This window comes from Doryrhamphus excisus, linkage group LG6 (genome assembly GCF_037039965.1).
Source record: "Doryrhamphus excisus strain RoL-2023G ecotype Guam linkage group LG6, RoL_Dexc_Guam_v1.1, whole genome shotgun sequence".
Taxonomy (NCBI): domain Eukaryota; kingdom Metazoa; phylum Chordata; class Actinopteri; order Syngnathiformes; family Syngnathidae; genus Doryrhamphus; species Doryrhamphus excisus.
Window position 1 is genome coordinate 18694789 of NC_136362.1, and position 13355 is coordinate 18708143.

The 13355-nt window shown below is 39.2% G+C and overlaps 2 protein-coding genes across 2 annotated transcripts; one reads left to right on the forward strand and one right to left on the reverse strand.

Moving 5' to 3' along the window:
* Window positions 1-5887: 5887 nt before the first annotated feature.
* On the reverse strand, window positions 5888-7078 carry ccl32b.3 (chemokine (C-C motif) ligand 32b, duplicate 3). The gene is made up of 3 exons (XM_058068405.2): window positions 6920-7078; window positions 6736-6844; window positions 5888-6112 (listed from the first exon to the last, which is right to left on the reverse strand). Exons 1-3 carry the CDS (start codon window positions 6984-6986, stop codon window positions 6001-6003), a joined length of 288 nt encoding a protein of 95 aa, XP_057924388.2. The 5' UTR covers window positions 6987-7078; the 3' UTR covers window positions 5888-6000.
* Window positions 7079-11626: 4548 nt separating this feature from the next.
* LOC144898570 (uncharacterized) lies at window positions 11627-12771 on the forward strand. The gene is made up of 4 exons (XM_078790997.1): window positions 11627-12125; window positions 12213-12321; window positions 12402-12476; window positions 12574-12771. Exons 1-4 carry the CDS (start codon window positions 11909-11911, stop codon window positions 12617-12619), a joined length of 447 nt encoding a protein of 148 aa, XP_078647123.1. The 5' UTR covers window positions 11627-11908; the 3' UTR covers window positions 12620-12771.
* The last annotated feature ends 584 nt before the right edge of the window (window positions 12772-13355 follow it).

Here is a 13355-nt window from a genome sequence, read left to right on the forward strand (position 1 = left end):
AATAATTTGACTGACACTACCAGAGAGGTATTCATTGGACAACTGTGGTTGTAGTTTACAGAAGTGATATTTCACTATGCTTTCCAATTAGTTATACTTTTTGTTCATTTCAACGCCTTTCACTTTGAATTTATGGTCTCTCACTACACCTTTCCTCTGGTTCTTATTTAAGCCTTTCAAACAGAACCCATTGTATTGCGGCGGTACGACAGGAAACTCAGCGTGCAGCCACAATCTAAACATTTCCTTTTAGTTTTTAAGGTGTAAAAATGAATCCAATCCAAGTGATACCCTACATTGTGCTCCCGTTGATGGGCAGAGTGACAGTAGAGTTGAGGAAATATCAACTATGACTTCCTGTGCTAATGTATGTGTTGAGTTGACGTGGTATTTGTCACATTATTTATACAGAGTTAGTCCAGCCCCCTCACTATGCACCTGTGTATGTGTATGCTTGGGTTGTACAACAAATTAAACATAGTAATATGAATATATTTTGAAGTACACAGCCATAAAACAAACATTAAGGGGAGAGTGACTATAAAAAACATACATTTGATTTGGAAGTCCAAGCAAAATGTGTGCTAGAAGTAGAAGAGCAACGTGTGTGGTTTTCCTGGGCAAAGTAATGTGCAAGAGTGTTAATATGATTGTTGCATTGCAGGTAGCTTGTGGTGTGTGGTCTCCTTCTCACACATCTATTTCCCCTCCCCTTTTGCTACTGAGCAACCACAGCATCACTACTTAATGGAACGGGGGGTGTATATTCTATAGGAGCCACTATCCCAAACTTGATTAAATGAACACACTGATGACACCTACTCTGGCCATAATTCAGATGAGAAAAGTTTGATTTACTTTTTGCTGCTCCTGACAACAAGATGAGACTCAGCCTAATTCTTCTCTGCTTGACCGCCTGGATGACCTCCGTCCTCTCAAGTGAGTGCTGTGTAAAAGTTGGATTCATTGTCGGGTACATGTACGGTGCATGTGCTGTAATAGTTCTCTCTATGCATTTCTCTTGTTGTAGCTTGGAAGCCTGGGACAAACTGTTGTCCTGGAATGTCCAACACTGTGGTGCGAGTGGACAAGATTGTGAACTACACCATTCAGTCTCTGGGCGTCTGTCCAATTGAAGCCATTTTGTAAGTAATTATGGTATATCTATATCAGGGGTGTTCAAAGTGTGGCCCGGTGGCCTTCAGCATATTCTAAATACATAATTTATCAACAAAAAAAACAACAAAAATTGCAATTTTTCAAGAATAAAGTCAAAATATTAAGGAAAAAAAAAGTTGTAATCTAACAAGAAAAGGTTATTTTTGTGCACCTCCACACCCATCTAGGCGGAGCCCAGTCTACCAAAATATCAAATTGGCTGCTCACAGTGGTGCACTGGACAAAATTACCACTGTGTGGGGTGCGCCACGAAATTAGAGCCCTATATCACAAATCTGAGATGCAGGTTTTTCTTGAAATATATATAACTTAAAAATATATAACTAAGCCAAGCATATCTACATGGCCCTTGCATCGTTTCATTTTTCAGTATGTGGCCCTCAGTGGAAAAGGTTTGGACACCCCTAGTGTGGATGAATAGATCTTCCCATTGGAATTTTAGCTAAGGGCAACATTGGGGAATATTTTATAAGAATGACATGGATATATGGAATTTTTTACATAAATATTTTGGTGTGTCGTGAGCAAGCAAAGTAATATTCAGTAGTATTAACCATATGATTTTTTGAATGTTTTATCTTCATTTATTGTTTTCTTTTCATAACTTCATAACTTTTTCAAACAAAATTATACCCTAGTAGCCAAGAATATTCAACAAAAGTCCAAGTTTCAAGTTTCAAAAGTCCCACAATCCACTGTATTATCATTAAAAGCGTGTCATCAATTGCAGGTTTTACACTCGTAGTGGAAAGCGCATTTGTGCAGACCCCAAGAGATGTTGGACACAGAAAGCTATGTTAAAAGTGGATGGAGGCGTTTCACTGCAAAGTGGACAGAATAACAACAGTTCAGCAAGTGGCTGTGTGAGAGCGGCACCACGCGTCAAGTCACAAAAGTTACGGAGGAGAGCTCGCAAAATTAAGAATGTTTCTCAGAAATAGTAAAAGGCAATAATCCAATGTCCTGTAACAAAAGTATGTATCGACTTTGTACACATTCAAACAATAAAATACATCTATTGTGCATCTGTATTGTCTTGACTTGTGTGTTGCCAGATATTACACAATGCAATTAGTGCGTGGTTAAAAAAACAGTAGCTAAACAGATTAAATGCCTTCAAAAATGTGTTGTAAAGCTGAGAAATGTTGCTAAGCAGCACGCTCTCACTGGGAAAGATGCATTAATGTCAGACGTGCTATGCATTTACGGAGGTGGAGAATCCCAAAGTGTCCACCAATGTCTGGCGGTCCCACAAAAAATGTGTAATGATCACATTTCCACTACCAATGTTGTGTCAGGTGTACGTAGCGGTAACCGCTAGTGCTTCTTGTTCATACACGGTAAGTCAGGGGTGTCCAGCCTGTCGCTCATAAGCTACCAGTAGCTCCTAAACACTTTTCACTTAGTTCTCCAAAGACTTCATTCATTTATTATCAACTCCTATACTCACTATATTAAAGTGAGTGAAAGTGGGGTTCGTTCATAGGAAGCACTTTGGGCCAATGGAGTGGGCGGGAAGCACAAATTCAAGGAAATAAAGCTGGAATAAGTGCAGATTCTGGAAGATTGTGAAAGCTTTTTGTGGGGGTTATTGTGTGTACTTGCTCTATAGGAGTCCACAACTCAACATAAAGTAACATCACAGAGTTGCCCGTGCAGATACTGCATATCATTCACAGGGTCTTTTAATGTGTCTTATATTTATATATATGTATATTATATATATATGTATATTTGCATATATATATATAGTATATATATTTATATATGCCTTATATTTATATTTTTGTCACGGTGTGTGCATGGAGGGCCACGGAATGCAAAAATTTTACTTCAAAATGCATTTTCCTTGTTTTTTTTTTACAAATAATAAGCCATATTCAACAAAATAGCATGACTCCAAGAAGGACTTGAACAAATTAGGATTTGACAAACAGTACCTGTTGATTCGTCCTATCAAATATCATGATATTAGTACTACCTCATCACTACTATCGAGATGATAGAGCGGGGGGAGCCTCTTGCTGTGGCCCTGCAAAGTGCACTACATCCAAAGAGCCGCTACGGAGGTCAGGAGAACCGGAGTATAGAGCGGGAGGACTCACCTTGCATGGCCCAACAAGGTGCATTGTATTTGGGCACACGCTCTGAGCAGCCGGTGTGACACCACAAAGGTCTCTGGCAAACTTATTGTGCTATACAAACACCACGGCACTGGCGTTTCAGATGGCTGATAAGGCCACCTTTATAGGGATGTTCCAATTGATCGGCCACCGATTATTATCAGCCAATATCTATTGAAAAATAATGTGATCAGCTTATGCCAATTGGCATATGCCAACGAATGCCTTTACAATGAAGTACACAAAAACAGTAGTAGTAGTAGTGGTTAGGTTCGTATGTCATTAACTAATGTAATTTTGTGTACCTTATTATAAAGTGTTACCAATCACCTGTGGCTAGCACTATTGCAGCCAGCTCGCACTGACCCTTTTGTGCAAAAATAACAGAAAAATTGACGTCGATATCAGCCCGATAATTATCGTGCACCCCTCCTGTTAATGATTTGATGATTATTTGATGGTGTAATGCACAAGCAATGGAGGGATTTCATTAAAAATCAACGACGACTGTAATAGATGATGGGGTGCTGATGTAATGATGATGATACTACACTGCACTATATCAGTGATTTTCAAAATGTGTGACATTTGGGGAGGGCGGCTCACCAGATTATTTAAGAGAGGTTCATGTTGGGCAAACTGAAATATTGTGCAGTGTCAAATCTATTTTTATATCCCTGAGTGGACTTGTGTCAATGTAGACAATTTAATACAGGTTGAACTTTCTATAGCTTTGTGTCCACAAACGATGTGGTATATTCACTGAAGTATTCAAGCAGCAGCATTACTGCACCATGACCCAGTGGGTGGGGGGAGTCTAAATCATCATCATGTGGTTGAGTCAAATGTGCATCAATCTAAATATAGTCCCATCTCACCTCCTAAAAACTCCACTGAGGGAAAGCTGTAACCTCTCTCTCTGCCCACACATAACAAGCAAATGTTTGATTTGACTTTGTTGCCACTGTGATGGAAAGTGGAAATTGGAAGCCCCCAAAATTTCCTTCTTGTCAGCCTGACCCCTCCCTGCCTCACATTCTTCCCAGCGATGGGAGGTGTAACGTCGGAATATCAAACTACTGAGTCATGAGCTCAAAAAATAATAATGCTTCATGAGAGTCAAGATGTCGAAATAACTGGTGACTCTTACTTTTAAAGTCTTTCCTTTAATTAAGTACAGTATTGAGTATTGATGGCACACTGCTTTATCTTATCCACATGTCTTTGTTCATTCCCGAAACAAGAGAATTCAAAGACAAAAGACAACCTCTGGCTTCTCCTTGGCACAGTTGTTAGCCATACAAAAGTTACGCTGCATTTCTTAAAATATGCAACACAGCAACAGTAAAATATGGTGGTGGTAGTGTGATGGTTTGGGGCTGTTGTGCTGCTTCAGTACAAGGGAGACTTAAAATGAATAATGAATAAATGGAACCATGGATTCTGCTGTCTACCTACCTGCTGTCTTGGTCTCTGTGTCTTTTGAATTTCTTATATTGATATTTTTGTTTATTTTGCCATTTTTACGCTTGAAAATTGTTAATGTAGGTGTAAAATAACATAAGAGGATGTATTCAACCACAAAACAGCATGATTTATTAAAGAATATAGTTAATCATAGTTTTAGAAATAAAAAAAATAATAATAATAATATAGTTTTGGTGGCCGAGTTTGCAGGTTAATTGTCCATAGGTATGAATGTGAGCTTGAATGTTTGTCTATATGTGCCCTGTGATTGGCTGGCGACTAGTCCAGGGTGTACACCACCTCTCACCCGAAGACAGCTGGGATAGGCTCCAGCACTCTCTCAACCCTCATGAGGATAAGCGCCATAGAAAATGGATGGATGGACTTGCGTATTATTGTCTCTGGAAAGTTTTGCTAATTAATTTTTCAGATTTCATAGCGTGGATTGTATTTTGAATACATTTTGTGACGTTGAACCTCCTAAAATGCAGTCATGCACAGTGGCTCCCGAGCATGCACCCCACATTTTTTTGTTTTCAAAATTTTCCCATCATCACCAAAGGTCTTGTGGTGGCAAACTCATATATTCTATTGGTAGTGTTAACCATGAATTTGTTAGTAGTATTAACCATGAATATTGATTAACTCGTTTAGAATGCATACACATAACCTTGGCTTAGTAGAATATGATGTTCAAGCTATGGAGACATTTGTCTGTAGATCCTCACAATAACCACTTTGTCCTCAAAACAAGGGACATTAAATGTTAATTTATCCTTTTCATTCATCCTTTATATGTATTTATATGCATTTAGAATTTTTTTCTACATGTACAACTATAATTGCCGTATGTAAAAGTATTTTGTGTTAACATTTTTGGGTGTCTGGAACAAATTAATTAGGTTTTCACAATTTTTTACAAGAGAAATTTGTAAATTTTCTGGGCCTTGCGGAATGGATTAATGACGCTAACCAAGGTTCCACTGTGTTTGTCTATTTTTGTGAACTACTCAAGAAGGAAAAGTCATTCTTTCACTTGCTATACAGATGGAAAACATGAGATGAAATAAGTAAGAAAAATAGATATAAAGACACAATTTCTTCAGCAGACCCAGCTGCTCCATCTAAAATCATTTTATTAAGAAATATCTAAACTAACTAAAAGCGTTACATATTTAAACATATACAACCAGTGGTTTAGACATTTTTTGTAGAAAATATGAATCGATTACTAAAGTGGATGAGGAACATGACTGCGCTTTTCATCGAGGTATGCCATGCTGGTCCGTGTCCACAACTTGTCAGGGTCAGCACAGATTTTCTTGCCTTGCACTGTGGTGAAACTGCCAAAAATCACACAACAGTCAATGACTTGTACGTTATGGAGTACTACTATTAGTATTAGAAAACTTCTCAAAAACTCTTCATTTTTTAAGCTTTACCAAAAAAACAATGCTTGACATGGTGCGGTATGAGATGCAATGGAACCTGACCTTTGGGTCTCAAAATTTTATTATTGGTTAATTGGTTAATCCTAGTTAATTGGTTCCAAACCCAATTGTAATATGTGAATTTCTATGAAGTAGCATTCCTTCGTCATAAATTGAATCTTTTTGTACTTAGATTATGACCTTCTAAATATTTTGTTAATAATATTAGAGCCCTCGAGATATGAACTAACACCTCTGTAGTCACCTTTACATTCGTATCACCCAATATATTATATAAAGTAATAAATAAGCCATTAAAAATGAATAAGTGTGGTTATGTGTGTTGCTATGAATTTGTTCTGAAGGGGAGGGGCGTGTAACATCATGACTCAATTTTATTTGATGGAGTGAGTTGCTTCAATGTTGCACACAAAGCAACATTTCCGATGCTAGTGTCACTGAAATAATTCAGATTTTTTCATAATTATGGTGTCTGTATATTGCAACAGTTGCAACATAAAAGAAATGTGACTTACACCACAGCCCGCAGAGAACAAGACGGCGGCTGTTGAACGTAGTACTTTGTCAGCAGGTCTCGATGGATTAGCGTGTGTTTGATTCTACGACAACAATCCGCGAGCCTTCCTGATAAAAGGCACACCAACATAGTGTAAAATAACACATCATATCAAAAGTGACCAAACTTGACATGGTGCTTACCTCGGGCTAAGGCACTGGAGACCATGACAGCAAGCAAAAAAAAGGAGACAAAGTTAACAGCCGCCATCGCACGTGTCGGACCTAATCAGGTGTGAAGTGGATGTTTGCGCTGCGGGCCTTTTAAAGCCGGTACAAAGCAAAAATGTATGTCACTTGCAAGTCAAGCATGCTTGTCCTGAGAGTTGCACAAACACCTGGAAATAATGAAAACCTTGTTCCTCCCACAGAATAAACCAGCACAACTCATGGCCTTCTTTCCGCTCATGACAGTGGCCTACTTTTCTGTGGCAAAACGTCACTGCTCATTCTTTTGTAATTAGACTGCACCGGTGATGAGCGATGCATTTGGTACCATGGCCTTCGGTGGGCAGAACTGATTTTTTTTGCCAGACTCCATGAAAGCCAGTATCAAAAAAACACTACAACACACAGTAAGACTGAGTAGCCATAAGATTGCCATGACTACAATATTTAACCAGTATTAGTCCATACGTCCTCATATGTCTGACTTACGTTACTGCTGGTCATTTTGAGTCAGTGACTAATTTCTACCGTGACCGGCAGTAGAATGGTGTTTTTAAAGTTTTCGCTTGGAACGGCTTGGTTAATAAAGGTTCAGACAACTACAACTTCCTACAGTTATCTCCAATTAATGTTGGAAATGTAGGTCAGTGTTTCTGGCAATGCCTGGGCCAGCAGAGAAGGCCTTGCTGGCCTTGACTGGACACCACTGGAATGCGTCTTGGACTAAGTCTTATGAAAAATAAATGTGTGTGTGTGATTTAAGTAATTTTTATTTTTGAAAATTTTGATTTACCGACTGCACGGTGCTTGGTGGTCGAGTGGTGACCGCGCAGACCTCACAGGGTTCAATCCCACCCTCGCCCCTCTCTGTGTGGAGTTTGCATGTTCTCCCTGTGCATGCGTGGGTTTTCTCCGGGTACTCCGGTTTCCTCCCACATTCCAAAAACATGCTAGTTTAATTGGCCACTCCAAATTGTCCATAGGTATGAATGTGAGTGTGAATGGTTGTTTGTCTATATATGCCCTGTGATTGGCTGGCAACCAGTCCAGGGTGTACCCCGCCTCTCGCCCGAACAGCTAGGATATACTCCAGCACCCCCCGCGACCCACGTGAAGAAAAAGCTGTATAAAATGAATGAATGTACCGACAACATTCTCAAAACAGTCCCTAGCATAAACATCAGTAACAAGTATTTGCGTTTTTCGACTCCATAACTGATGTCATCATGTAAAAAAACATATTTTTCATACCTGTGTTATCACAGCAATAACATTTGGAATGTTATTTTTAAATTGTCCACAAAATTAGTCAAATGGTTCCAGAGGTGAGACTCGTTTTCTCGTGATATACTAGTCATTACGGTATATGGCAGCCATACTCAAAAGTCGGACCTCAGTCCGGATACGTACCCAGTGACGACCCTTTACGGACCCTTGGCTAATTAAAGTGAATGGGAAATGTAATAATAGCATATAATCATGCTAGTGGACCAATCGCAGCGGCAGTTTAACTGACAAAGCACAGATGGTTTGAGCTCAACTGTCAGCTACAACAATAACTGGAAAATCTGCATGCAGCAATCTAAGCAATTTTATGCAGCACATTGACTTTGTATGTGTATTTTTGTTTTTTTTTTCTCTTCCGCCCTTCTGGTGACACACCTGGAAGGTGCATCCCAGGTGTGCCTGATTGCCAATCAGGTGGAGCTGGCATATAAGAGGCGGGGAGCAAACATTGCTGTGTGCACAGCCATTTTGTGTCGACAAGTTTTGTTTTGAGTTTGTGTTGAGGAGTGTGCTTTAATTCCTTCCCCAATTTTTGTGGGGATTGTTTTCTGTTGCTCCTGGAATTAATACTTGAATTACGTTGACCTGCTTGTGTGCTACCTTTCCCTTGCCTGGGATTTTCCTTTTAAACTTTTGTTACACCCCATTTTTTGCCCCCATTTTACGCCAAAATGTTGACTCTGTTTGCGTACATTCTCTGAAGAGTGTACAATATGGCACACTGCCTGAGTCCAGCTGTGTTCTTAATGTATTTTTAACACAAAATGTCCTTGTTAGCATGCGTGGGTTTCCTCCCACATTCCAAAAACATGCTAGGTTAATTGGCGACTCCAAATTGTCCATAGGTATGAATGTGAGTGTGAATGGTTGTTTGTCTATATTCAAAATGCATATAAATGACAAATGAAAGGAATAAATAACCATGTTTTGCCTTGATTTATTTGTGTTTCAAAGTGTTTCTCACCTCAATAACCTACAGACCTACTGGAACGGATAAATGACGCTAAAGTTACACTGCATATACAGTATGTTGATATGGTTTTCTCCCCTGCAAAATAGTTGTACTCTATGTGGCCTTTGAGTAAAAAAGTTTGCCCACCCCTGCATGAAACAATGTTCCACTTAAAAACCCCCCTTTGTGGTCACTTGATCTTTCCTGCATGAGAGGAAATGGCGCAATCACATGGTTGGGTTCTGTGGCTTTCTGAATTCTTGAAATACATCAATAATGTAAATTAATTAGCATTATTATCAACATGAAAAGAGAAAAGTGACAATAGTTGTGTTTTGTATTTTGCCAAGTGTCCCCCAGAGGCTGCTAGGTTCTCAATGCCCTCAAATTTGCTTTTGATATGCAAACTAAATAGATTCAAACACTCAACTGTTTCAGAATTAATTTATCTTTTTGTTTTTTAGTGTCAATACAAAATTATTCAGACGCCTGGTGTTTTACAGGAAGTGAAAACAGGAGATAAAATGGCGTTGGGCGTTACATTCATATCAAACCATCCAAGCGTATGAGAAGATTTCTACATACACCACACAGAGCTGGAAATTATTGATGCTATTATTATTATTATTATGAGTCAATAATATTCCCATACCGTATCTTTACTGAGGTTTGCAGTCCAGTGAGTAATCTATGGAGTATTTTGCCAATATCTACCCGTCTCTCTGCAGCAGGGTTTACTACTGTATATCTTTCCTAAACCAGCCTTTAAATGAAAAGTATGTAAGTAATGATTCACGCGTGTCCTTGGCTTAGTGAATGCTTCCTTCCTCCTTGTGGTTCACACTTCTGCTTTTTTGCTAACAAGGATTTGTATTGTTTCATTCAGAAACTCTAGGAAAGTTGCACTTCCCCCGGATCACAATTTCTTTAAGATATAATGTACAGTCGTAGACAAAAGTTTTGAGAAGGAACCACATTTGCTGCTTCATTGTTTTTACATATTTTTGTCAGATTTTACTATGTTGTTCGCAAAGCCATAAAGATAATTAGAAATGGTTGCTTTAGGTGCAATCTTACTTGTACTAAGCAATGACAAATGCACTCGTGTCCTTTCAGGTAATGATGGTTAACAGAGGAAAAACAAAGAAAAAATGAATTAAGTGCCACCACTCCTTTTTAAAGATTCCAGTCTGTTTTTTGAGTAATTGCCAGCTTTTGTCCTTGTCAGTACTCTCACCAATGCCAACCAGAGAATCACTAAAATGATGTTAAGTGGTCCTTTTGTTGCAGGGCTGAAATGCAGTGGAAAAAGTTCATTTTCATGACAAAGTGGGACTTGGCAATTCATTGCCATTCATCGTATCATTCTTCATAACATTCCAGAGTCTATGCAAATTACCATCATAAAAACTGAGGCATCAAACTTTATGATAATTAATTTGTACAATGTTACAAAGAAATCCATTCATTTTCTATGCTGCTTATCCTCATTACGTTCGCGGGGGTATGCCGCAGCCTATCCAGTGTACATCCTGGAATGGTCACCAACCAATCACAGTATAATGAAATCAATAAACAATTTAAGACTTGTAACAGCTTGTGGGACTTGCTGACCAAATTTGGTTGTCGGATGTTTGGAAATGTTTGCGGTGGAAAGCCTCAGGATCTCCTTCCTTCCTCTTTTCTTTTGATGCAAAGGAATATGACACATGGAGAAGTGATCAGCACATGATGTGATTCCGCCGCAATCTGCAAGATATCCACTTTTTATTTCAAGTGTGCAACATCTATTGCACAATTGGATAGACTGCTGTCCACCAGTAAGTCAGTGAGTCAGTCCTTCCAAGGAGAGTGGATCTAGATCACTGTGAAATGTGACCTAAACACAGCATATCTTTATGTAACATATATGAATTCATTACATTGATTATGACTATTGTACAAAAAGAAAGAGAACTAGTAACGACTAACATGCAGGTGAATGAATACATTAGGGGTTGGTGGAGTAACAGGTTGTCTCGTCACTACACTAAAAGGAAAAACATCATGTTTGTTTTTTTAAATTTAATTTGGTCGTTATGTCAAGGACAATCTACGGGTACAGGACAAATCCAATATTGTTTGAGTCGTGCTATACTAATACTATAATAATTATATATATGATATCATTTAGATATCAAATGCAACTGACACGAGCGAGTTGCGGGGTACACCCTGGACTGGTGGCCAGCCAATCACAGGGCACATATAAACAAACAACCATTCACATTCATATCGATGGACAATTTGGGGTAGCCAATTAACCTAGCATGGAGAAAACCCACGCACAGGGAGAACATGCCAACTCCACACAGAGATGCCCGAGGGGGAATCAAACCGGGATCTACTAGCTGTGTGGCCTGCACACTAACCACTCGCACACCATGCAGCATATGTTAAAACATATATATTGATATTAAACAAATACTGTTGGCTTCTTTGCGGATTTCACTTATTTTGGATTATTTTGGGAATATTTCCCTGTGCCATAAACAAAGGAACGATGTATTATCTGTTTTCTTATACAGATTTTTTTCAACATGAATGTGTCTGGACTTGTTAGATTCATTGATTCCTCTGAGCGAGTGTCATGTTGAAATGTCAGGAAAGGAGTGTGTCACCTAACTGTGTCCCCTCCCAAACACGCACACACACACACACACACACACACCACAAAATAAAGAAAGATGACGCTTCCGGTCAGTTTGGTTCCTCTTTTTTGTACTATAAAACCTGGAGGTCTGGCCAGAGGAGATCAGCCTTCTCCAACGACCAGATCATACAGTCAGCTTTGTCCAAAACCATCTGGAACATCTCAGACAACAACCATGCAAGTGTCCACCACAAGACTGGCTTGTTTGGCTCTTTTCATGGGCTACCTGGCACTGGTTGCTGCAGGACCTGGTAAGTTACTCAGCTAATTATCTCGGTTGGAACTGGACAAAATTATATACTGTATAAGATCTCATAATTTGCATTTAATGTGAACAGGAATAAAGGTCACCACATGCTGCACCAAGAGCAGCATTGGGGAGATCAACGCTCCAATCATTGGCTACAGGATCCAGAGGAGGAACCTTCCCTGTGTCCGTGCCATCATGTAAGAAACTATGATCCTACAATACTTAATAATGATAAAACTGTAATGTGAGTAATTATTCTTTTTAATTTCCCATCCAGATTTGAGACCACTGAGGGGGAGGTTTGCAGCCACTGGAAACAGGACTGGGTCATTAAGAAGCTCATGGAACTTGAGTGAGTAACTCTTGTTGAGCATTTATTGAACATAGTTTTCACACATCATAATAAAACACACACAATGTAACTCAATGTAATTTTGTGTGTTTCACAGGGAAGCCCGCAAAGCCAGTGTGAACGCCACTGTGCCCTCCAATTGATGAAAAGAACCTGATGATGATCCACACACACAACTGCCTGAAATTAATTTAAAATATTTAAAATTGTTTTAACTTATTATTTATTCTTAAATATATTTATATATGTCTGATATATTTACAGTGGCCTGTTCATTGAATGTAAGAGAAACTAAATAAAGATTCCTCATTACTATGATGTGTTGTTCCCTTCGCTAAAGAGGCTTTTATTTTTTCACTTGGTCAGTTGTACTTCATTTGGGCCAACTTGATGAGGTTCAAGGGTGTCAAATGAGTGAAACAACTACACGGGTCTCGTTTGCCACCTAGTGGAGTTTCTATGTTACTGCAGTGCAGAGTCATAGAGGGAGTCATCTTGCGTGACTGACGCATCTAGAGCCCCTGTGGCTTCCAGAACAGAAATAGCTACAAAGCCTTCTTGACAGTCTTGTCATGCATGAGTTTGCATGACCTAGTGGGCAGGACGACTCATCAAACATCTTAAGGTGCCCTCCAGCCAATGGGAAGGCTTCATGGCTTTTTGTTGTTGTTGTTTTATTTAACAAGCAGGTGTCACGCCACTGTGCTAGCAGGGCAGAAGTGGGCCCACTCAGTTAAAAAACAAAACAAAACTCATGTACATCCATTGCAAAGATTTTCTGCTTAAATGACAAAATTTTGCATTACAGCTGACTCGGTGATCCTAGAATGAATGCATTTCAGCAAACTCATGACCTCTACCGGTAATTTCAGCACAAGT

Excerpts from the sequence above, each read along its gene's own strand:
- ccl32b.3 (XM_058068405.2), bottom strand. The coding sequence starts at position 6,986 with ATGGCGGCTGTTAACTTTGTCTCCTTTTTTTTGCTTGCTGTCATGGTC. Across the intron at positions 6,845-6,919 it reads CTCCAGTGCCTTAGCCCGAG|GAAGGCTCGCGGATTGTTGT; the intron begins GTAAGCACCATG and ends GCCTTTTATCAG. Across the intron at positions 6,113-6,735 it reads TGTTCTCTGCGGGCTGTGGT|TTTCACCACAGTGCAAGGCA; the intron begins GTAAGTCACATT and ends GATTTTTGGCAG.
- LOC144898570 (XM_078790997.1), top strand. The coding sequence starts at position 11,909 with ATGACGCTTCCGGTCAGTTTGGTTCCTCTTTTTTGTACTATAAAACCT. Across the intron at positions 12,322-12,401 it reads CCCTGTGTCCGTGCCATCAT|ATTTGAGACCACTGAGGGGG; the intron begins GTAAGAAACTAT and ends TTTCCCATCCAG. Across the intron at positions 12,477-12,573 it reads AAGAAGCTCATGGAACTTGA|GGAAGCCCGCAAAGCCAGTG; the intron begins GTGAGTAACTCT and ends TGTGTTTCACAG.